Here is a 25,322-nt window from a genome sequence, read left to right as displayed (position 1 = left end):
TAGAGGAAAGCACTAATGCTGTAGTGATGGCTGTACTGTATATAGTGATGGGGTACAGGGTGTGATAGAGGAAAGCACTAATGCTGTAGTGATGGCTGTATTGTGCTGTATATAGTGATGGGGTACAGGGTGTGATAGAGGAAAGCACTAATGCTGTAGTGATGGCTGTACTGTGCTGTATATAGTGATGGGGTACAGGGTGTGATAGAGGAAAGCACTAATGCTGTAGTGATGGCTGTACTGTGCTGTATATAGTGATGGGGGTACAGGGTGTGATAGAGGAAAGCACTAATGCTGTAGTGATGGCTGTACTGTACTGTATATAGTGATGGCTGTACTGTGCTGTATATAGTGATGGGGGTACAGGGTGTGATAGAGGAAAGCACTAATGCTGTAGTGATGGCTGTACTGTGCTGTATATAGTGATGGGGGGTACAGGGTGTGATAGAGGAAAGCACTAATGCTGTAGTGATGGCTGTACTGTATATAGTGATGGGGTACAGGGTGTGATAGAGGAAAGCACTAATGCTGTAGTGATGGCTGTACTGTGCTGTATATAGTGATGGGGTACAGGGTGTGATAGAGGAAAGCACTAATGCTGTAGTGATGGCTGTACTGTGCTGTATATAGTGATGGGGTACAGGGTGTGATAGAGGAAAGCATAATGCTGTAGTGATGGCTGTACTGTGCTGTATATAGTGATGGGGTACAGGGTGTGATAGAGGAAAGCACTAATGCTGTAGTGATGGCTGTACTATGCTGTATATAGTGATGGGGTACAGGGTGTGATAGAGGAAAACACTAATGCTGTAGTGATGGCTGTACTGTACTGTATATAGTGATGGCTGTACTGTGCTGTATATAGTGATGGGGTACAGGGAGTGATAGAGGAAAGCACTAATGCTGTAGTGATAGCTGTGCTGTATATAGTGATGGGGGTACAGGGTGTGATAGAGGAAAGCACTAATGCTGTAGTGATGGCTGTACTGTACTGTATATAGTGATGGCTGTACTATGCTGTATATAGTGATGGGGTACAGGGTGTGATAGAGGAAAACACTAATGCTGTAGTGATGGCTGTACTGTACTGTATATAGTGATGGCTGTACTGTGCTGTATATAGTGATGGGGGTACAGGGTGTGATAGAGGAAAGCAATAATGCTGTAGTGATGGCTGTACTGTGCTGTATATAGTGATGGGGGTACAGGGTGTGATAGAGGAAAGCAATAATGCTGTAGTGATGGCTGTACTGTATATAGTGATGGGGGTACAGGGTGTGATAGAGGAAAGCACTAATGCTGTAGTGATGGCTGTACTGTATATAGTGATGGGGTACAGGGTGTGATAGAGGAAAGCACTAATGCTGTAGTGATGGCTGTACTGTGCTGTATATAGTGATGGCTGTACTGTGCTGTATATAGTGATGGGGGTACAGGGTGTGATAGAGGAAAGCACTAATGCTGTAGTGATGGCTGTACTGTACTGTATATAGTGATGGCTGTACTGTGCTGTATATAGTGATGGCTGTACTGTACTGTATATAGTGATGGCTGTACTGTGCTGTATATAGTGATGGGGGTACAGGGTGTGATAGAGGAAAGCAATAATGCTGTAGTGATGGCTGTACTGTGCTGTATATAGTGATGGGGGTACTGTACTGTATATAGTGATGGCTGTACTGTATATAGTGATGGGGGTACAGGGTGTGATAGAGGAAAGCACTAATGCTGTAGTGATGGCTGTACTGTGCTGTATATAGTGATGGAGTACAGGGTGTGATAGAGGAAAGCACTAATGCTGTAGTGATGGCTGTACTGTACTGTATATAGTGATGGGGGTACTGTACTGTATATAGTGATGGCTGTACTGTATATAGTGATGGGGGTACAGGGTGTGATAGAGGAAAGCACTAATGCTGTAGTGATGGCTGTACTGTGCTGTATATAGTGATGGAGTACAGGGTGTGATAGAGGAAAGCACTAATGCTGTAGTGATGGCTGTACTGTGCTGTATATAGTGATGGGGGTACAGGGAGTGATAGAGGAAAGCACTAATGCTGTATATAGTGATGGCTGTACTGTGCTGTATATAGTGATGGGGGTACAGGGTGTGATAGAGGAAAGCAATAATGCTGTAGTGATGGCTGTACTGTATATAGTGATGGGGGTACAGGGTGTGATAGAGGAAAACACTAATGCTGTAGTGATGGCTGTACTATGCTGTATATAGTGATGGGGTACAGGGTGTGATAGAGGAAAACACTAATGCTGTAGTGATGGCTGTACTGTACTGTATATAGTGATGGCTGTACTGTGCTGTATATAGTGATGGGGGTACAGGGTGTGATAGAGGAAAGCACTAATGCTGTAGTGATGGCTGTACTGTGCTGTATATAGTGATGGGGGTACTGTACTGTATATAGTGATGGGGGTACAGGGTGTGATAGAGGAAAGCACTAATGCTGTAGTGATGGCTGTACTGTACTGTATATAGTGATGGGGTACTGTGCTGTATATAGTGATGGCTGTACTGTGCTGTATATAGTGATGGGGGTACAGGGTGTGATAGAGGAAAACACTAATGCTGTAGTGATGGCTGTGCTGTATATAGTGATGGGGGTACAGGGTGTGATAGAGGAAAGCACTAATGCTGTAGTGATGGCTGTACTGTATATAGTGATGGGGTACAGGGTGTGATAGAGGAAAGCACTAATGCTGTAGTGATGGCTGTACTGTACTGTACTGTGCTGTATATAGTGATTGGGGTACAGGGTGTGATAGAGGAAAGCACTAATGCTGTAGTGATGGCTGTACTGTATATAGTGATGGGGTACAGGGTGTGATAGAGGAAAGCACTAATGCTGTAGTGATGGCTGTACTGTATATAGTGATGGGGTACAGGGTGTGATAGAGGAAAGCACTAATGCTGTAGTGATGGCTGTACTGTGCTGTATATAGTGATGGGGTACAGGGAGTGATAGAGGAAAGCACTAATGCTGTAGTGATGGCTGTACTATGCTGTATATAGTGATGGGGTACAGGGTGTGATAGAGGAAAGCACTAATGCTGTAGTGATGGCTGTACTGTGCTGTATATAGTGATGGGGGTACAGGGTGTGATAGAGGAAAGCACTAATGCTGTATATAGTGATGGCTGTACTGTGCTGTATATAGTGATGGGGTACAGGGTGTGATAGAGGAAAACACTAATGCTGTAGTGATGGCTGTACTGTACTGTATATAGTGATGGGGGTACAGGGTGTGATAGAGGAAAGCACTAATGCTGTAGTGATGGCTGTACTGTACTGTATATAGTGATGGCTGTACTGTGCTGTATATAGTGATGGGGTACAGGGTGTGATAGAGGAAAACACTAATGCTGTAGTGATGGCTGTACTGTACTGTATATAGTGATGGGGGTACAGGGTGTGATAGAGGAAAGCACTAATGCTGTAGTGATGGCTGTACTGTACTGTATATAGTGATGGCTGTACTATGCTGTATATAGTGATGGGGTACAGGGTGTGATAGAGGAAAACACTAATGCTGTAGTGATGGCTGTACTGTACTGTATATAGTGATGGCTGTACTGTGCTGTATATAGTGATGGGGGTACAGGGTGTGATAGAGGAAAGCACTAATGCTGTAGTGATGGCTGTACTGTGCTGTATATAGTGATGGGGGTACAGGGTGTGATAGAGGAAAGCAATAATGCTGTAGTGATGGCTGTACTGTATATAGTGATGGCTGTACTGTGCTGTATATAGTGATGGGGGTACAGGGTGTGATAGAGGAAAACACTAATGCTGTAGTGATGGCTATACTGTGCTGTATATAGTGATGGGGTACAGGGTGTGATAGAGGAAAGCACTAATGCTGTAGTGATGGCTGTACTGTACTGTATATAGTGATGGCTGTACTGTGCTGTATATAGTGATGGGGGTACAGCCTGTGATAGAGGAAAGCAATAATGCTGTAGTGATGGCTGTACTGTATATAGTGATGGGGGTACAGGGTGTGATAGAGGAAAGCACTAATGCTGTAGTGATAGCTGTACTGTGCTGTATATAGTGATGGGGTACAGGGTGTGATAGAGGAAAGCACTAATGCTGTAGTGATGGCTGTACTGTGCTGTATATAGTGATGGGGTACAGGGTGTGATAGAGGAAAGCACTAATGCTGTAGTGATGGCTGTACTGTATATAGTGATGGGGTACAGGGTGTGATAGAGGAAAGCACTAATGCTGTAGTGATGGCTGTACTGTGCTGTATATAGTGATGGGGTACAGGGTGTGATAGAGGAAAGCACTAATGCTGTAGTGATGGCTGTACTATGCTGTATATAGTGATGGGGTACAGGGTGTGATAGAGGAAAACACTAATGCTGTAGTGATGGCTGTACTGTGCTGTATATAGTGATGGGGGTACAGGGTGTGATAGAGGAAAGCACTAATGCTGTAGTGATAGCTGTACTGTGCTGTATATAGTGATGGGGTACAGGGTGTGATAGAGGAAAGCACTAATGCTGTAGTGATGGCTGTACTGTGCTCTATATAGTGATGGGGTACAGGGTGTGATAGAGGAAAGCACTAATGCTGTAGTGATAGCTGTACTGTGCTGTATATAGTGATGGGGTACAGGGTGTGATAGAGGAAAGCACTAATGCTGTAGTGATGGCTGTACTGTGCTGTATATAGTGATGGGGTACAGGGTGTGATAGAGGAAAGCACTAATGCTGTAGTGATGGCTGTACTGTATATAGTGATGGGGGTACAGGGTGTGATAGAGGAAAGCACTAATGCTGTAGTGATGGCTGTACTGTATATAGTGATGGGGGTACAGGGTGTGATAGAGGAAAACACTAATGCTGTAGTGATGGCTGTACTGTGCTGTATATAGTGATGGCTGTACTGTGCTGTATATAGTGATGGGGGTACAGGGTGTGATAGAGGAAAGCATTAATGCTGTAGTGATGGCTGTACTGTGCTGTATATAGTGATGGGGGTACAGGGTGTGATAGAGGAAAGCAATAATGCTGTAGTGATGGCTGTACTGTATATAGTGATGGGGGTACAGGGTGTGATAGAGGAAAGCACTAATGCTGTAGTGATGGCTGTACTGTGCTGTATATAGTGATGGGGGTACAGGGTGTGATAGAGGAAAGCAATAATGCTGTAGTGATGGCTGTACTGTATATAGTGATGGGGGTACAGGGTGTGATAGAGGAAAGCACTAATGCTGTAGTGATGGCTGTACTGTGCTGTATATAGTGATGGGGTACAGGGTGTGATAGAGGAAAGCACTAATGCTGTAGTGATGGCTGTACTATGCTGTATATAGTGATGGGGTACAGGGTGTGATAGAGGAAAGCAATAATGCTGTAGTGATGGCTGTACTGTGCTGTATATAGTGATGGGGTACAGGGTGTGATAGAGGAAAGCACTAATGCTGTAGTGATGGCTGTACTGTGCTGTATATAGTGATGGGGTACAGGGTGTGATAGTTAAGCACTAATGCTGTAGTGATGGCTGTACTGTATATAGTGATGGGGGTACAGGGTGTGATAGAGTTAAGCACTAATGCTGTAGTGATGGCTGTACTGTACTGTATATAGTGATGGGGGTACAGGGTGTGATAGAGGAAAGCACTAATGCTGTATATAGTGATGGCTGTACTGTATATAGTGATGGGGTACAGGGTGTGATAGAGGAAAGCACTAATGCTGTAGTGATGGCTGTACTGTGCTGTATATAGTGATGGGGTGCAGGGTGTGATAGAGGAAAGCACTAATACTGTAGTGATGGCTGTACTGTATATAGTGATGGGGTACAGGGTGTGATAGAGGAAAGCACTAATGCTGTAGTGATGGCTGTACTGTGCTGTATATAGTGATGGGGTACAGGGTGTGATAGAGGAAAGCACTAATGCTGTAGTGATGGCTGTACTGTACTGTATATAGTGATGGCTGTACTGTGCTGTATATAGTGATGGGGGTACAGGGTGTGATAGAGGAAAACACTAATGCTGTAGTGATGGCTGTGCTGTATATAGTGATGGGGGTACAGGGTGTGATAGAGGAAAGCAATAATGCTGTAGTGATGGCTGTACTATGCTGTATATAGTGATGGGGTACAGGGAGTGATAGAGGAAAGCAATAATGCTGTAGTGATGGCTGTACTATGCTGTATATAGTGATGGGGTACAGGGTGTGATAGAGGAAAGCAATAATGCTGTAGTGATGGCTGTACTGTGCTGTATATAGTGATGGGGTACAGGGAGTGATAGAGGAAAGCACTAATGCTGTAGTGATGGCTGTACTGTGCTGTATATAGTGATGGGGGTACAGGGAGTGATAGAGGAAAGCACTAATGCTGTAGTGATGGCTGTACTGTGCTGTATATAGTGATGGGGTACAGGGTGTGATAGAGGAAAGCACTAATACTGTAGTGATGGCTGTACTGTGCTGTATATAGTGATAGCTGTACTGTGCTGTATATAGTGATGGGGGTACAGGGTGTGATAGAGGAAAGCACTAATACTGTAGTGATGGCTGTACTGTGCTGTATATAGTGATGGGGGTACAGGGTGTGATAGAGGAAAGCACTAATACTGTAGTGATGGCTGTACTATGCTGTATATAGTGATGGGGTACAGGGTGTGATAGAGGAAAGCACTAATGCTGTAGTGATGGCTGTACTGTGCTGTATATAGTGATGGGGTACAGGGAGTGATAGAGGAAAGCACTAATGCTGTAGTGATGGCTGTACTGTGCTGTATATAGTGATGGCTGTACTGTGCTGTATATAGTGATGGCTGTATATAGTGATGGGGGTACAGGGTGTGATAGAGGAAAGCACTAATGCTGTAGTGATGGCTGTACTGTACTGTATATAGTGATGGGGGTACAGGGTGTGATAGAGGAAAGCACTAATGCTGTAGTGATGGCTGTACTGTGCTGTATATAGTGATGGAGTACAGGGTGTGATAGAGGAAAGCACTAATGCTGTAGTGATGGCTGTACTGTACTGTATATAGTGATGGGGGTACTGTACTGTATATAGTGATGGCTGTACTGTATATAGTGATGGGGGTACAGGGTGTGATAGAGGAAAGCACTAATGCTGTAGTGATGGCTGTACTGTGCTGTATATAGTGATGGAGTACAGGGTGTGATAGAGGAAAGCACTAATGCTGTAGTGATGGCTGTACTGTGCTGTATATAGTGATGGGGGTACAGGGAGTGATAGAGGAAAGCACTAATGCTGTATATAGTGATGGCTGTACTGTGCTGTATATAGTGATGGGGGTACAGGGTGTGATAGAGGAAAGCAATAATGCTGTAGTGATGGCTGTACTGTATATAGTGATGGGGGTACAGGGTGTGATAGAGGAAAACACTAATGCTGTAGTGATGGCTGTACTATGCTGTATATAGTGATGGGGTACAGGGTGTGATAGAGGAAAACACTAATGCTGTAGTGATGGCTGTACTGTACTGTATATAGTGATGGCTGTACTGTGCTGTATATAGTGATGGGGGTACAGGGTGTGATAGAGGAAAGCACTAATGCTGTAGTGATGGCTGTACTGTGCTGTATATAGTGATGGGGGTACTGTACTGTATATAGTGATGGGGGTACAGGGTGTGATAGAGGAAAGCACTAATGCTGTAGTGATGGCTGTACTGTACTGTATATAGTGATGGGGTACTGTGCTGTATATAGTGATGGCTGTACTGTGCTGTATATAGTGATGGGGGTACAGGGTGTGATAGAGGAAAGCACTAATGCTGTAGTGATGGCTGTACTGTATATAGTGATGGGGTACAGGGTGTGATAGAGGAAAGCACTAATGCTGTAGTGATGGCTGTACTGTATATAGTGATGGGGTACAGGGTGTGATAGAGGAAAGCACTAATGCTGTAGTGATGGCTGTACTGTGCTGTATATAGTGATGGGGTACAGGGAGTGATAGAGGAAAGCACTAATGCTGTAGTGATGGCTGTACTATGCTGTATATAGTGATGGGGTACAGGGTGTGATAGAGGAAAGCACTAATGCTGTAGTGATGGCTGTACTGTGCTGTATATAGTGATGGGGGTACAGGGTGTGATAGAGGAAAGCACTAATGCTGTATATAGTGATGGCTGTACTGTGCTGTATATAGTGATGGGGTACAGGGTGTGATAGAGGAAAACACTAATGCTGTAGTGATGGCTGTACTGTACTGTATATAGTGATGGCTGTACTGTGCTGTATATAGTGATGGGGGTACAGGGTGTGATAGAGGAAAGCACTAATGCTGTAGTGATGGCTGTACTGTACTGTATATAGTGATGGCTGTACTGTGCTGTATATAGTGATGGGGTACAGGGTGTGATAGAGGAAAACACTAATGCTGTAGTGATGGCTGTACTGTACTGTATATAGTGATGGGGGTACAGGGTGTGATAGAGGAAAGCACTAATGCTGTAGTGATGGCTGTACTGTACTGTATATAGTGATGGCTGTACTATGCTGTATATAGTGATGGGGTACAGGGTGTGATAGAGGAAAACACTAATGCTGTAGTGATGGCTGTACTGTACTGTATATAGTGATGGCTGTACTGTGCTGTATATAGTGATGGGGGTACAGGGTGTGATAGAGGAAAGCACTAATGCTGTAGTGATGGCTGTACTGTGCTGTATATAGTGATGGGGGTACAGGGTGTGATAGAGGAAAGCAATAATGCTGTAGTGATGGCTGTACTGTATATAGTGATGGCTGTACTGTGCTGTATATAGTGATGGGGGTACAGGGTGTGATAGAGGAAAACACTAATGCTGTAGTGATGGCTGTACTGTGCTGTATATAGTGATGGGGGTACAGGGTGTGATAGAGGAAAACACTAATGCTGTAGTGATGGCTGTACTGTGCTGTATATAGTGATGGGGTACAGGGTGTGATAGAGGAAAGCACTAATGCTGTAGTGATGGCTGTACTGTACTGTATATAGTGATGGCTGTACTGTGCTGTATATAGTGATGGGGGTACAGCCTGTGATAGAGGAAAGCAATAATGCTGTAGTGATGGCTGTACTGTATATAGTGATGGGGGTACAGGGTGTGATAGAGGAAAGCACTAATGCTGTAGTGATAGCTGTACTGTGCTGTATATAGTGATGGGGTACAGGGTGTGATAGAGGAAAGCACTAATGCTGTAGTGATGGCTGTACTGTGCTGTATATAGTGATGGGGTACAGGGTGTGATAGAGGAAAGCACTAATGCTGTAGTGATGGCTGTACTGTATATAGTGATGGGGTACAGGGTGTGATAGAGGAAAGCACTAATGCTGTAGTGATGGCTGTACTGTGCTGTATATAGTGATGGGGTACAGGGTGTGATAGAGGAAAACACTAATGCTGTAGTGATGGCTGTACTGTGCTGTATATAGTGATGGGGGTACAGGGTGTGATAGAGGAAAGCACTAATGCTGTAGTGATAGCTGTACTGTGCTGTATATAGTGATGGGGTACAGGGTGTGATAGAGGAAAGCACTAATGCTGTAGTGATGGCTGTACTGTATATAGTGATGGGGGTACAGGGTGTGATAGAGGAAAGCACTAATGCTGTAGTGATGGCTGTACTGTGCTCTATATAGTGATGGGGTACAGGGTGTGATAGAGGAAAGCACTAATGCTGTAGTGATAGCTGTACTGTGCTGTATATAGTGATGGGGTACAGGGTGTGATAGAGGAAAGCACTAATGCTGTAGTGATGGCTGTACTGTGCTGTATATAGTGATGGGGTACAGGGTGTGATAGAGGAAAGCACTAATGCTGTAGTGATGGCTGTACTGTATATAGTGATGGGGGTACAGGGTGTGATAGAGGAAAGCACTAATGCTGTAGTGATGGCTGTACTGTATATAGTGATGGGGGTACAGGGTGTGATAGAGGAAAGCACTAATGCTGTAGTGATGGCTGTACTGTATATAGTGATGGGGGTACAGGGTGTGATAGAGGAAAACACTAATGCTGTAGTGATGGCTGTACTGTGCTGTATATAGTGATGGCTGTACTGTGCTGTATATAGTGATGGGGGTACAGGGTGTGATAGAGGAAAGCAATAATGCTGTAGTGATGGCTGTACTGTATATAGTGATGGGGGTACAGGGTGTGATAGAGGAAAACACTAATGCTGTAGTGATGGCTGTACTGTGCTGTATATAGTGATGGGGTACAGGGTGTGATAGAGGAAAGCATTAATGCTGTAGTGATGGCTGTACTGTGCTGTATATAGTGATGGGGGTACAGGGTGTGATAGAGGAAAGCAATAATGCTGTAGTGATGGCTGTACTGTATATAGTGATGGGGGTACAGGGTGTGATAGAGGAAAGCACTAATGCTGTAGTGATGGCTGTACTGTGCTGTATATAGTGATGGGGGTACAGGGTGTGATAGAGGAAAGCAATAATGCTGTAGTGATGGCTGTACTGTATATAGTGATGGGGGTACAGGGTGTGATAGAGGAAAGCACTAATGCTGTAGTGATGGCTGTACTGTGCTGTATATAGTGATGGGGTACAGGGTGTGATAGAGGAAAGCACTAATGCTGTAGTGATGGCTGTACTATGCTGTATATAGTGATGGGGTACAGGGTGTGATAGAGGAAAGCAATAATGCTGTAGTGATGGCTGTACTGTGCTGTATATAGTGATGGGGTACAGGGTGTGATAGAGGAAAGCACTAATGCTGTAGTGATGGCTGTACTGTGCTGTATATAGTGATGGGGTACAGGGTGTGATAGTTAAGCACTAATGCTGTAGTGATGGCTGTACTGTATATAGTGATGGGGGTACAGGGTGTGATAGAGTTAAGCACTAATGCTGTAGTGATGGCTGTACTATGCTGTATATAGTGATGGGGTACAGGGTGTGATAGAGGAAAGCACTAATGCTGTAGTGATGGCTGTACTGTACTGTATATAGTGATGGGGGTACAGGGTGTGATAGAGGAAAGCACTAATGCTGTATATAGTGATGGCTGTACTGTATATAGTGATGGGGTACAGGGTGTGATAGAGGAAAGCACTAATGCTGTAGTGATGGCTGTACTGTGCTGTATATAGTGATGGGGTGCAGGGTGTGATAGAGGAAAGCACTAATACTGTAGTGATGGCTGTACTGTATATAGTGATGGGGTACAGGGTGTGATAGAGGAAAGCACTAATGCTGTAGTGATGGCTGTACTGTGCTGTATATAGTGATGGGGTACAGGGTGTGATAGAGGAAAGCACTAATGCTGTAGTGATGGCTGTACTGTACTGTATATAGTGATGGCTGTACTGTGCTGTATATAGTGATGGGGGTACTGTGCTGTATATAGTGATGGGGGTACAGGGTGTGATAGAGGAAAACACTAATGCTGTAGTGATGGCTGTGCTGTATATAGTGATGGGGGTACAGGGTGTGATAGAGGAAAGCAATAATGCTGTAGTGATAGCTGTACTGTGCTGTATATAGTGATGGGGGTACAGGGAGTGATAGAGGAAAGCACTAATGCTGTAGTGATGGCTGTACTGTGCTGTATATAGTGATGGGGTACAGGGTGTGATAGAGGAAAGCACTAATACTGTAGTGATGGCTGTACTGTGCTGTATATAGTGATAGCTGTACTGTGCTGTATATAGTGATGGGGGTACAGGGTGTGATAGAGGAAAGCACTAATACTGTAGTGATGGCTGTACTGTGCTGTATATAGTGATGGGGGTACAGGGTGTGATAGAGGAAAGCACTAATACTGTAGTGATGGCTGTACTATGCTGTATATAGTGATGGGGTACAGGGTGTGATAGAGGAAAGCACTAATGCTGTAGTGATGGCTGTACTGTGCTGTATATAGTGATGGGGTACAGGGAGTGATAGAGGAAAGCACTAATGCTGTAGTGATGGCTGTACTGTGCTGTATATAGTGATGGCTGTACTGTGCTGTATATAGTGATGGCTGTATATAGTGATGGGGGTACAGGGTGTGATAGAGGAAAGCACTAATGCTGTAGTGATGGCTGTACTGTACTGTATATAGTGATGGGGGTACAGGGTGTGATAGAGGAAAGCACTAATGCTGTAGTGATGGCTGTACTGTGCTGTATATAGTGACGGGGGTTCAGGGAGTGATAGAGGAAAGTACTAATGCTGTATATAGTGATGGGGGTACAGGGAGTGATAGAGGAAAGCACTAATGCTGTAGTGATTGCTGTACTGTGCTGTATATAGTGATGGGGTACAGGGTGTGATAGAGGAAAGCACTAATGCTGTAGTGATGGCTGTACTGTGCTGTATATAGTGATGGCTGTATATAGTGATGGGGGTACAGGGTGTGATAGAGGAAAGCACTAATGCTGTAGTGATGGCTGTACTGTGCTGTATATAGTGATGGCTGTACTGTGCTGTATATAGTGATGGCTGTACTGTGCTGTATATAGTGATGGGGGTACAGGGAGTGATAGAGGAAAGCACTAATGCTGTAGTGATAGCTGTACTGTGCTGTATATAGTGATGGGGTACAGGGTGTGATAGAGGAAAGCACTAATGCTGTATATAGTGATGGCTGTACTGTGCTGTATATAATGATGGGGTACAGGGAGTGATAGAGGAAAGCACTAATGCTGCAGTGATGGCTGTGCTGTACTGTATATAGTGATGGGGTACAGGGTGTGATAGAGGAAAGCACTAATGCTTTAGTGATGGCTGTACTGTGCTGTATATAGTGATGGGGGTACAGGGTGTGATAGAGTTAAGCACTAATGCTGTAGTGATGGCTGTACTGTGCTGTATATAGTGATGGGGTACAGGGTGTGATAGAGGAAAGCACTAATGCTGTAGTGATGGCTGTACTGTATATAGTGATGGCTGTACTGTGCTGTATATAGTGATGGCTGTACTGTGCTGTATATAGTGATGGCTGTACTGTGCTGTATATAGTGATGGGGGTACAGGGTGTGATAGAGGAAAGCACTAATGCTGTAGTGATAGCTGTACTGTGCTGTATATAGTGATGGGGTACAGGGTGTGATAGAGGAAAGCACTAATGCTGTAGTGATGGCTGTACTGTGCTGTATATAGTGATGGGGTACAGGGTGTGATAGAGGAAAGCACTAATGCTGTAGTGATGGCTGTACTGTGCTGTATATAGTGATGGCTGTACTGTGCTGTATATAGTGATGGGGTACAGGGTGTGATAGAGGAAAGCACTAATGCTGTAGTGATGGCTGTACTGTGCTGTATATAGTGATGGGGTACAGGGTGTGATAGAGGAAAGCACTAATGCTGTAGTGATGGCTGTACTGTGCTGTATATAGTGATGGGGTACAGGGTGTGATAGAGGAAAGCACTAATGCTGTAGTGATGGCTGTACTGTACTGTATATAGTGATGGCTGTACTGTGCTGTATATAGTGATGGGGTACAGGGTGTGATAGAGTTAAGCACTAATGCTGTAGTGATGGCTGTACTGTACTGTATATAGTGATGGGGGTACAGGGTGTGATAGAGGAAAGCACTAATGCTGTAGTGATAGCTGTACTGTGCTGTATATAGTGATGGCTGTACTGTGCTGTATATAGTGATGGGGTACAGGGAGTGATAGAGGAAAGCACTAATGCTGTAGTGATGGCTGTACTGTGCTGTATATAGTGATGGGGTACAGGGTGTGATAGAGGAAAGCACTAATGCTGTAGTGATGGCTGTACTGTGCTGTATATAGTGATGGGGGTACAGGGTGTGATAGAGGAAAGCACTAATGCTGTAGTGATAGCTGTACTGTGCTGTATATAGTGATGGGGTACAGGGAGTGATAGAGGAAAGCACTAATGCTGTAGTGATGGCTGTACTGTACTGTATATAGTGATGGCTGTACTGTGCTGTATATAGTGATGGGGTACAGGATGTGATAGAGGAAAGCACTAATGCTGTAGTGATGGCTGTACTGTATATAGTGATGGGGGTACAGGGTGTGATAGAGGAAAGCACTAATGCTGTAGTGATGGCTGTACTGTATATAGTGATGGGGGTACAGGGTGTGATAGAGGAAAGCACTAATGCTGTAGTGATGGCTGTACTGTATATAGTGATGGGGTACAGGATGTGATAGAGGAAAGCACTAATGCTGTAGTGATGGCTGTACTGTATATAGTGATGGGGGTACAGGGTGTGATAGAGGAAAGCACTAATGCTGTAGTGATGGCTGTACTGTGCTGTATATAGTGATGGGGGTACAGGGTGTGATAGAGGAAAGCACTAATGCTGTAGTGATGGCTGTACTGTATATAGTGATGGGGTACAGGGTGTGATAGAGGAAAGCACTAATGCTGTAGTGATGGCTGTACTGTGCTGTATATAGTGATGGGGGTACAGGGTGTGATAGAGGAAAGCACTAATGCTGTAGTGATGGCTGTACTGTGCTGTATATAGTGATGGGGGTACTGTACTGTATATAGTGATGGGGTACAGGGTGTGATAGAGGAAAGCACTAATGCTGTAGTGATGGCTGTACTGTGCTGTATATAGTGATGGGGGTACAGGGTGTGATAGAGGAAAGCACTAATGCTGTAGTGATGGCTGTACTGTATATAGTGATGGGGTACAGGGTGTGATAGAGGAAAGCACTAATGCTGTAGTGATGGCTGTACTGTGCTGTATATAGTGATGGGGTACAGGGTGTGATAGAGGAAAGCACTAATGCTGTAGTGATGGCTGTACTGTGCTGTATATAGTGATGGGGTACAGGGTGTGATAGAGTTAAGCACTAATGCTGTAGTGATGGCTGTACTGTACTGTATATAGTGATGGGGGTACAGGGTGTGATAGAGGAAAGCACTAATGCTGTAGTGATAGCTGTACTGTGCTGTATATAGTGATGGCTGTACTGTGCTGTATATAGTGATGGGGTACAGGGAGTGATAGAGGAAAGCACTAATGCTGTAGTGATAGCTGTACTGTGCTGTATATAGTGATGGGGTACAGGGTGTGATAGAGGAAAGCACTAATGCTGTAGTGATGGCTGTACTGTGCTGTATATAGTGATGGGGTACAGGGAGTGATAGAGGAAAGCACTAATGCTGTAGTGATGGCTGTACTGTGCTGTATATAGTGATGGGGGTACAGGGTGTGATAGAGGAAAGCACTAATGCTGTAGTGATGGCTGTACTGTGCTGTATATAGTGATGGGGGTACTGTACTGTATATAGTGATGGGGGTACAGGGTGTGATAGAGGAAAGCACTAATGCTGTAGTGATAGCTGTACTGTGCTGTATATAGTGATGGGGTACAGGGAGTGATAGAGGAAAGCACTAATGCTGTAGTGATGGCTGTACTGTATATAGTGATGGGGTACAGGGTGTGATAGAGGAAAGCACTAATGCTGTAGTGATGGCTGTACTATATATAGTGATGGGGTACAGGGTGTGATAGAGGAAAGCACTAATGCTGTAGTGATGGCTGTACTGTATATAGTGATGGGGTACAGGGTGTGATAGAGGAAAGCACTAATGCTGTAGTGATGGCTGTACTGTGCTGTATATAGTGATGGGGTACAGGGAGTGATAGAGGAAAGCACTAATGCTGTAGTGATGGCTGTACTGTGCTGTATATAGTGATGGGGGTAGAGGGAGTGATAGAGGAAAGCACTAATGCTGTATATAGTGATGGGGGTACAGGGAGTGATAGAGGAAAGCACTAATGCTGTAGTGATGGCTGTACTGTATATAGTGATGGGGTACAGGGTGTGATAGAGGAAAGCACTAATGCTGTAGTGATGGCTGTACTGTATATAGTGATGGGGTACAGGGTGTGATAGAGGAAAGCACTAATGCTGTAGTGATAGCTGTACTGTACTGTATATAGTAATGGGGTACAGGGTGTGATAGAGGAAAGCACTAATGCTGTAGTGATGGCTGGACTGTACTGTATATAGTGATGGGGTACAGGGTGTGATAGAGGAAAGCACTAATGCTGTAGTGATGGCTGTACTGTGCTGTATATAGTGATGGGGTACAGGGAGTGATAGAGGAAAGCACTAATGCTGTAGTGATGGCTATACTGTATATAGTGATGGGGTACAGGGTGTGATAGAGGAAAGCACTAATGCTGTAGTGATGGCTGTACTGTGCTGTATATAGTGATGGGGGTACAGGGAGTGATAGAGGAAAGCACTAATGCTGTATATAGTGATGGGGGTACAGGGAGTGATAGAGGAAAGCACTAATGCTGTAGTGATTGCTGTACTGTGCTGTATATAGTGATGGGGTACAGGGTGTGATAGAGGAAAGCACTAATGCTGTAGTGATGGCTGTACTGTGCTGTATATAGTGATGGCTGTATATAGTGATGGGGGTACAGGGTGTGATAGAGGAAAGCACTAATGCTGTAGTGATGGCTGTACTGTACTGTATATAGTGATGGGGTACAGGGTGTGATAGAGGAAAGCACTAATGCTGTATATAGTGATGGGGCTACAGGGAGTGATAGAGGAAAGCACTAATGCTGTAGTGATGGCTGTGCTGTATATAGTGATGGCTGTACTGTGCTGTATATAGTGATGGGGTACAGGATGTGATAGAGGAAAGCACTAATGCTGTAGTGATTGCTGTACTGTGCTGTATATAGTGATGGGGGTACAGGGTGTGATAGAGGAAAGCACTAATGCTGTAGTGATAGCTGTACTGTGCTGTATATAGTGATGGGGTACAGGGTGTGATAGAGGAAAGCACTAATGCTGTAGTGATGGCTGTACTGTGCTGTATATAGTGATGGGGGTACAGGGTGTGATAGAGGAAAGCACTAATGCTGTAGTGATGGCTGTACTGTGCTGTATATAGTGATGGGGTACAGGGTGTGATAGAGGAAAGCACTAATGCTGTAGTGATGGCTGTACTGTATATAGTGATGGGGGTACAGGGTGTGATAGAGGAAAGCACTAATGCTGTAGTGATGGCTGTACTGTGCTGTATATAGTGATGGGGGTACAGGGTGTGATAGAGGAAAGCACTAATGCTGTAGTGATGGCTGTACTGTGCTGTATATAGTGATGGGGGTACAGGGTGTGATAGAGGAAAGCACTAATGCTGTAGTGATGGCTGTACTGTGCTGTATATAGTGATGGGGTACAGGGTGTGATAAAGGAAAGCACTAATGCTGTAGTGATGGCTGTACTGTATATATTGATGGGGGTACAGGGTGTGATAGAATTAAGCACTAATGCTGTAGTGATGGCTGTACTGTGCTGTATATAGTGATGGGGGTACTGTGCTGTATATAGTGATGGGGTACAGGGAGTGATAGAGGAAAGCACTAATGCTGTAGTGATGGCTGTACTGTGCTGTATATAGTGATGGCTGTACTGTGCTGTATATAGTGATGGGGTACAGGGAGTGATAGAGGAAAGCACTAATGCTGTAGTGATGGCTGTACTGTGCTGTATATAGTGATGGCTGTACTGTACTGTATATAGTGATGGGGGTACAGGGTGTGATAGAGTTAAGCACTAATGCTGTAGTGATGGCTGTACTGTGCTGTATATAGTGATGGGGTACAGGGTGTGATAGAGGAAAGCACTAATACTGTAGTGATGGCTGTACTGTATATAGTGATGGCTGTACTGTGCTGTATATAGTGATGGCTGTACTGTACTGTATATAGTGATGGGGTACTGTGCTGTATATAGTGATGGGGTACAGGGAGTGATAGAGGAAAGCACTAATACTGTAGTGATGGCTGTACTGTACTGTATATAGTGATGGGGTACAGGGTGTGATAGAGGAAAGCACTAATGCTGTAGTGATAGCTGTACTGTGCTGTATATAGTGATGGCTGTACTGTGCTGTATATAGTGATGGCTGTACTGTGCTGTATATAGTGATGGGGTACAGGGTGTGATAGAGGAAAGCACTAATGCTGTAGTGATGGCTGTACTGTGCTGTATATAGTGATGGGGTACAGGGTGTGATAGAGGAAAGCACTAATGCTGTAGTGATGGCTGTACTGTGCTGTATATAGTGATGGCTGTACTGTATATAGTGATGGGGGTACAGGGTGTGATAGAGGAAAGCAATAATGCTGTAGTGATGGCTGTACTGTACTGTATATAGTGATGGGGTACAGGGTGTGATAGAGGAAAGCACTAATGCTGTAGTGATGGCTGTACTGTACTGTATATAGTGATGGGGTACAGGGTGTGATAGAGGAAAGCACTAATGCTGTAGTGATAGCTGTACTGTGCTGTATATAGTGATGGCTGTACTGTGCTGTATATAGTGATGGCTGTACTGTGCTGTATATAGTGATGGGGTACAGGGTGTGATAGAGGAAAGCACTAATGCTGTAGTGATGGCTGTACTGTGCTGTATATAGTGATGGGGGTACAGGGTGTGATAGAGGAAAGCACTAATGCTGTAGTGATGGCTGTACTGTACTGTATATAGTGATGGCTGTACTGTGCTGTATATAGTGATGGGGGTACAGGGTGTGATAGAGGAAAGCACTAATGCTGTAGTGATGGCTGTACTGTGCTGTATATAGTGATGGGGTACAGGGTGTGATAGAGTTAAGCACTAATGCTGTAGTGATGGCTGTACTGTATATAGTGATGGCTATACTGTACTGTATATAGTGATGGGGTACAGGGTGTGATAGAGGAAAGCACTAATGCTGTAGTGATGGCTGTACTGTACTGTATATAGTGATGGCTGTACTGTGCTGTATATAGTGATGGCTGTACTGTGCTGTATATAGTGATGGGGTACAGGGTGTGATAGAGGAAAGCACTAATGCTGTAGTGATGGCTGTACTGTGCTGTATATAGTGATGGCTGTACTGTGCTGTATATAGTGATGGGGTACAGGGTGTGATAGAGTTAAGCACTAATGCTGTAGTGATGGCTGTACTGTACTGTATATAGTGATGGCTGTACTGTGCTGTATGTAGTGAAGGCTGTACTGTGCTGTATATAGTGATGGGGTACAGAGTGTGATAGAGGAAAGCACTAATGCTGTAGTGATGGCTGTACTGTACTGTATATAGTGATGGGGTACAGGGTGTGATAGAGGAAAGCACTAATGCTGTAGTGATGGCTGTACTGTGCTGTATATAGTGATGGCTGTACTGTGCTGTATATAGTGATGGGGGTACAGGGTGTGAGAGGAAAGCACTAATGCTGTAGTGATGGATGTACTGTGCTGTATATAGTGAGGTCTTTACTGTGCTGTATATAGTGATGGGGTACAGGGTGTGATAGAGGAAAGCACTAATGCTGTAGTGATGGCTGTACTGTGCTGTATATAGTGATGGGGTAGAGGGTGTGATAGAGGAAAGCACTAATGCTGTAGTGATGGCTGTACTGTGCTGTATATAGTGATGGGGTACAGGGTGTGATAGAGGAAAGCAATAATGCTGTAGTGATGGCTGTACTGTACTGTATATAGTGATGGGGTACAGGGTGTGATAGAGGAAAGCACTAATGCTGTAGTGATAGCTGTACTGTACTGTATATAGTGATGGCTGTACTGTGCTGTATATAGTGATGGGGTACAGGGTGTGATAGAGGAAAGCACTAATACTGTAGTGATGGCTGTACTGTGCTGTATATAGTGATGGGGTACAGGGTGTGATAGAGGAAAGCACTAATGCTGTAGTGATAGCTGTACTGTGCTGTATATAGTGATGGCTGTACTGTGCTGTATATAGTGATGGCTGTACTGTGCTGTATATAGTGATGGGGTACAGGGTGTGATAGAGGAAAGCACTAATGCTGTAGTGATGGCTGTACTGTGCTGTATATAGTGATGGGGTACAGGGTGTGATAGAGGAAAGCACTAATACTGTAGTGATGGCTCTACTGTGCTGTATATAGTGATGGGGTACAGGGTGTGATGGAGGAAAGCACTAATGCTGTAGTGATGGCTGTACTGTGCTGTATATAGTGATGGGGTACAGGGTGTGATAGAGGAAATCACTAATGCTGTATATAGTGATGGGGGTACAGGGAGTGATAGAGGAAAGCACTAATGCTGTAGTGATGGCTGTACTGTATATAGTGATGGGGTACAGGGTGTGATAGAGGAAAGCACTAATGCTGTATATAGTGATGGCTGTACTGTGCTGTATATAGTGATGGGGTACAGGGTGTGATAGAGGAAAGCACTAATGCTGTAGTGATGGCTGTACTGTACTGTATATAGTGATAGGGTACAGGGTGTGATAGAGGAAAGCACTAATGCTGTACTGTACTGTATATAGTGATGGGGTACAGGGTGTGATAGAGGAAAGCACTAATGCTGTAGTGATGGCTGTACTGTATATAGTGATGGGGGTACAGGGTGTGATAGAGTTAAGCACTAATGCTGTAGTGATGGCTGTACTGTGCTGTATATAGTGATGGGGTACAGGGAGTGATAGAGGAAAGCACTAATGCTGTAGTGATGGCTGTACTGTGCTGTATATAGTGATGGGGTACAGGGTGTGATAGAGGAAAGCACTAATACTGTAGTGATGGCTGTACTATGCTGTATATAGTGATGGGGGTACAGGGTGTGATAGAGGAAAGCACTAATGCTGTAGTGATGGCTGTACTGTGCTGTATATAGTGATGGGGTACAGGGTGTGATAGAGGAAAGCACTAATGCTGTAGTGATGGCTGTACTGTGCTATATATAGTGATGGGGTACAGGGTGTGATAGAGGAAAGCACTAATGCTGTAGTGATGGCTGTACTGTGCTGTATATAGTGATGGGGTACAGGGTGTGATAGAGGAAAGCACTATTGCTGTAGTGATGGCTGTACTGTGCTGTATATAGTGGTGGGGGTACAGGGTGTGATAGAGGAAAGCACTAATGCTGTAGTGATGGCTGTACTGTGCTGTATATAGTGATGGGGGTACAGGGTGTGATAGAGGAAAGCACTAATGCTGTAGTGATGGCTGTACTGTGCTGTATATAGTGATGGGGGTACAGGGTGTGATAGAGGAAAGCACTAATGCTGTAGTGATGGCTGTACTGTATATAGTGATGGGGGTACAGGGTGTGATAGAGGAAAGCACTAATGCTGTAGTGATGGCTGTACTGTGCTGTATATAGTGATGGGGTACAGGGAGTGATAGAGGAAAGCACTAATGCTGTAGTGATGGCTGTACTGTGCTGTATATAGTGATGGGGGTACAGGGTGTGATAGAGGAAAGCACTAATGCTGTAGTGATGGCTGTACTGTACTGTATATAGTGATGGCTGTACTGTGCTGTATATAGTGATGGGGTACAGGATGTGATAGAGGAAAGCACTAATGCTGTAGTGATGGCTGTACTGTATATAGTGATGGGGGTACAGGGTGTGATAGAGTTAAGCACTAATGCTGTAGTGATGGCTGTACTGTACTGTATATAGTGATGGGGTACAGGGTGTGATAGAGGAAAGCACTAATGCTGTAGTGATGGCTGTACTGTATATAGTGATGGGGGTACAGGGTGTGATAGAGTTAAGCACTAATGCTGTAGTGATGGCTGTACTGTATATAGTGATGGGGGTACAGGGTGTGATAGAGTTAAGCACTAATGCTGTAGTGATGGCTGTACTGTACTGTATATAGTGATGGGGTACAGGGTGTGATAGAGGAAAGCACTAATGCTGTAGTGATGGCTGTACTGTATATAGTGATGGGGGTACAGGGTGTGATAGAGTTAAGCACTAATGCTGTAGTGATGGCTGTACTGTATATAGTGATGGGGGTACAGGGTGTGATAGAGTTAAGCACTAATGCTGTAGTGATGGCTGTACTGTGCTGTATATAGTGATGGCTGTACTGTGCTGTATATAGTGATGGGGTACAGGGAGTGATAGAGGAAAGCACTAATGCTGTAGTGATGGCTGTACTGTGCTGTATATAGTGATGGCTGTACTGTGCTGTATATAGTGATGGGGTACAGGGTGTGATAGAGTTAAGCACTAATGCTGTAGTGATGGCTGTACTGTGCTGTATATAGTGATGGGGGTACAGGGTGTGATAGAGGAAAGCACTAATACTGTAGTGATGGCTGTACTGTGCTGTATATAGTGATGGGGTACAGGGTGTGATAGAGGAAAGCACTAATGCTGTATATAGTGATGGGGGTACAGGGTGTGATAGAGGAAAGCACTAATGCTGTAGTGATAGCTGTACTGTACTGTATATAGTGATGGGGTACAGGGTGTGATAGTGGAAAGCACTAATGCTGTAGTGATGGCTGTACTGTGCTGTATATAGTGATGGCTGTACTGTGCTGTATATAGTGATGGCTGTACTGTGCTGTATATAGTGATGGGGTGCAGGGTGTGATAGAGGAAAGCACTAATGCTGTAGTGATAGCTGTACTGTACTGTATATAGTGATGGGGTACAGGGTGTGATAGAGTTAAGCACTAATGCTGTAGTGATGGCTGTACTGTGCTGTATATAGTGATGGCTGTACTGTGCTGTATATAGTGATGGGGTGCAGGGTGTGATAGAGGAAAGCACTAATGCTGTAGTGATGGCTGTACTGTACTGTATATAGTGATGGCTGTACTGTACTGTATATAGTGATGGGGTACAGGGTGTGATAGAGGAAAGCACTAATGCTGTATATAGTGATGGGGGTACAGGGTGTGATAGAGGAAAGCACTAATGCTGTAGTGATAGCTGTACTGTACTGTATATAGTGATGGGGTACAGGGTGTGATAGTGGAAAGCACTAATGCTGTAGTGATGGCTGTACTGTACTGTACATAGTGATGGGGTACAGGGTGTGATAGAGTTAAGCACTAATGCTGTAGTGATGGCTGTACTGTGCTGTATATAGTGATGGCTGTACTGTGCTGTATATAGTGATGGCTGTACTGTGCTGTATATAGTGATGGGGTGCAGGGTGTGATAGAGGAAAGCACTAATGCTGTAGTGATGGCTGTACTGTGCTGTATATAGTGATGGGGTACAGAGTGTGATAGAGGAAAGCACTAATGCTGTAGTGATGGCTGTACTGTACTGTATATAGTGATGGGGTACAGGGTGTGATAGAGGAAAGCACTAATGCTGTAGTGATGGCTGTACTGTGCTGTATATAGTGATGGGGTACAGGGAGTGATAGAGGAAAGCACTAATGCTGTAGTGATGGCTGTGCTGTACTGTATATAGTGATGGGGTACAGGGTGTGAGAGGAAAGCACTAATGCTGTAGTGATGGCTGTACTGTGCTGTATATAGTGAGGTCTGTACTGTGCTGTATATAGTGATGGGGTAGAGGGTGTGATAGAGGAAAGCACTAATGCTGTAGTGATGGCTGTACTGTGCTGTATATAGTGAGGTCTGTACTGTGCTGTATATAGTGATGGGGTAGAGGGTGTGATAGAGGAAAGCAATAATGCTGTAGTGATGGCTGTACTGTACTGTATATAGTGATGGGGTACAGGGTGTGATAGAGGAAAGCACTAATGCTGTAGTGATGGCTGTACTGTATATAGTGATGGGGTACAGGGTGTGATAGAGGAAAGCACTAATGCTGTAGTGATGGCTGTACTGTACTGTATATAGTGATGGGGGTACTGTGCTGTATATAGTGATGGGGTACAGGGTGTGATAGAGGAAAGCACTAATGCTGTAGTGATGGCTGTACTGTACTGTATATAGTGATGGGGTACAGGGTGTGATAGAGGAAAGCACTAATGCTGTAGTGATGGCTGTACTGTGCTGTATATAGTGATGGGGTACAGGGTGTGATAGAGGAAAGCAATAATGCTGTAGTGATGGCTGTACTGTACTGTATATAGTGATAGGGTACAGGGTGTGATAGAGGAAAGCACTAATGCTGTAGTGATGGCTGTACTGTGCTGTATATAGTGATGGGGTACAGGGTGTGATAGAGGAAAGCACTAATGCTGTAGTGATGGCTGTACTGTACTGTATATAGTGATGGCTGTACTGTACTGTATATAGTGATGGGGTACAGGGTGTGATAGAGGAAAGCACTAATGCTGTATATAGTGATGGGGGTACAGGGTGTGATAGAGGAAAGCACTAATGCTGTAGTGATAGCTGTACTGTACTGTATATAGTGATGGGGTACAGGGTGTGATAGAGGAAAGCACTAATGCTGTAGTGATAGCTGTACTGTGCTGTATATAGTGATGGGGTACAGGGTGTGATAGAGGAAAGCACTAATGCTGTAGTGATAGCTGTACTGTACTGTATATAGTGATGGGGGTACAGGGTGTGATAGAGGAAAGCACTAATGCTGTAGTGATGGCTGTACTGTGCTGTATATAGTGATGGCTGTACTGTGCTGTATATAGTGATGGCTGTACTGTACTGTATATAGTGATGGGGTACAGGGTGTGATAGAGGAAAGCACTAATGCTGTAGTGATAGCTGTACTGTGCTGTATATAGTGATAGCTGTACTGTGCTGTATATAGTGATGGCTGTACTGTACTGTATATAGTGATGGGGTACAGGGTGTGATAGAGGAAAGCACTAATGCTGTAGCTTTGGTGATTGTTGTGTCATTGTGGCTGGTTTCCGCATGCTGACTGGCTTTGTAATGTGTTTATCTATTTTCCAGACTGTGTCTAGAATCCGTGTTAATGAAGCTGTACTGCACCATGATATAAGGAGTGTTATCTTGTCTTCCAGAGTGCTGTCACCTGTCTGCTGTGGCCCCTAGAGACAGCCATTGTGTATGGCCTGGCAGAGGGGAAGGTATGTACTATAAGGGGATACACCTCGAAAGCTATTGGAGGTACGGTGCTGAAATTTGGCACGGGCGGGTTGAACCGTCTCTCAGTGCTGCTAAATTTCGTGGCCAAAAAAATAAAAATTGAGGATTTGGGAATAATGTAAAGTTCTATCTGTCAGTCTTTAGTTGGGACCACTTTTCTGCTGTTCTCTATGGGGGATTAGTTGAAAGGCATAATTCTGGGCGAATTTAGACTTGAGGTTTGTCCCTGTTTTTTTAATTGTTTTAATTTATTTTTTATTTTACACAAATTGAAATTTTAACACCGATGCATAGTTGGATCTCACTGATTCATCCATAGATCTGTGTCCTATTTTCTCAGATGCATGCCCAGCGCCAGTGAGCACCTCTGTCGCTTATTGATGCCCCTGTACACTGCTCCACTGCTGCCACTGGTCCACACCCCGCTGCTGCCCCTCTGCCTGCAGCCCGCACCCGCAGCCGTCTCTCCCTGTGTATCCGCAAAACACCTCCTGTGTGGCGGCCTCCCTCCACCTGCGCTAATGTACCATTTTGTTCCCCTTCTCCCCCCGACTCCTCCAAACCCTGATAGT

General features: G+C 44.6%; 1 protein-coding gene across 1 annotated transcript in view; it reads left to right on the top strand.

The window, feature by feature from the left end:
• LOC148442417 (intraflagellar transport protein 172 homolog) overlaps positions 1–25,322 on the top strand; it is a gene marked incomplete at its 3' end in the record, with an annotated part of 107,347 nt that overhangs the window by 24,138 nt on the left and 57,887 nt on the right. The window contains exon 4 of the mRNA XM_088463966.1: positions 24,666–24,731. Within this exon, the coding sequence (XP_088320092.1) occupies positions 24,666–24,731 (66 nt within the window). The remainder of the gene's footprint in view (positions 1–24,665; positions 24,732–25,322) is intronic.

This window comes from Taudactylus pleione, unplaced genomic scaffold (genome assembly GCF_031769625.1).
Source record: "Taudactylus pleione unplaced genomic scaffold, aTauple2 ptg001532l, whole genome shotgun sequence".
NCBI lineage: Eukaryota > Metazoa > Chordata > Amphibia > Anura > Myobatrachidae > Taudactylus > Taudactylus pleione.
Note: the sequence above shows the minus strand (reverse complement) of the source record. Positions and strands in the feature narration are given on the sequence as shown.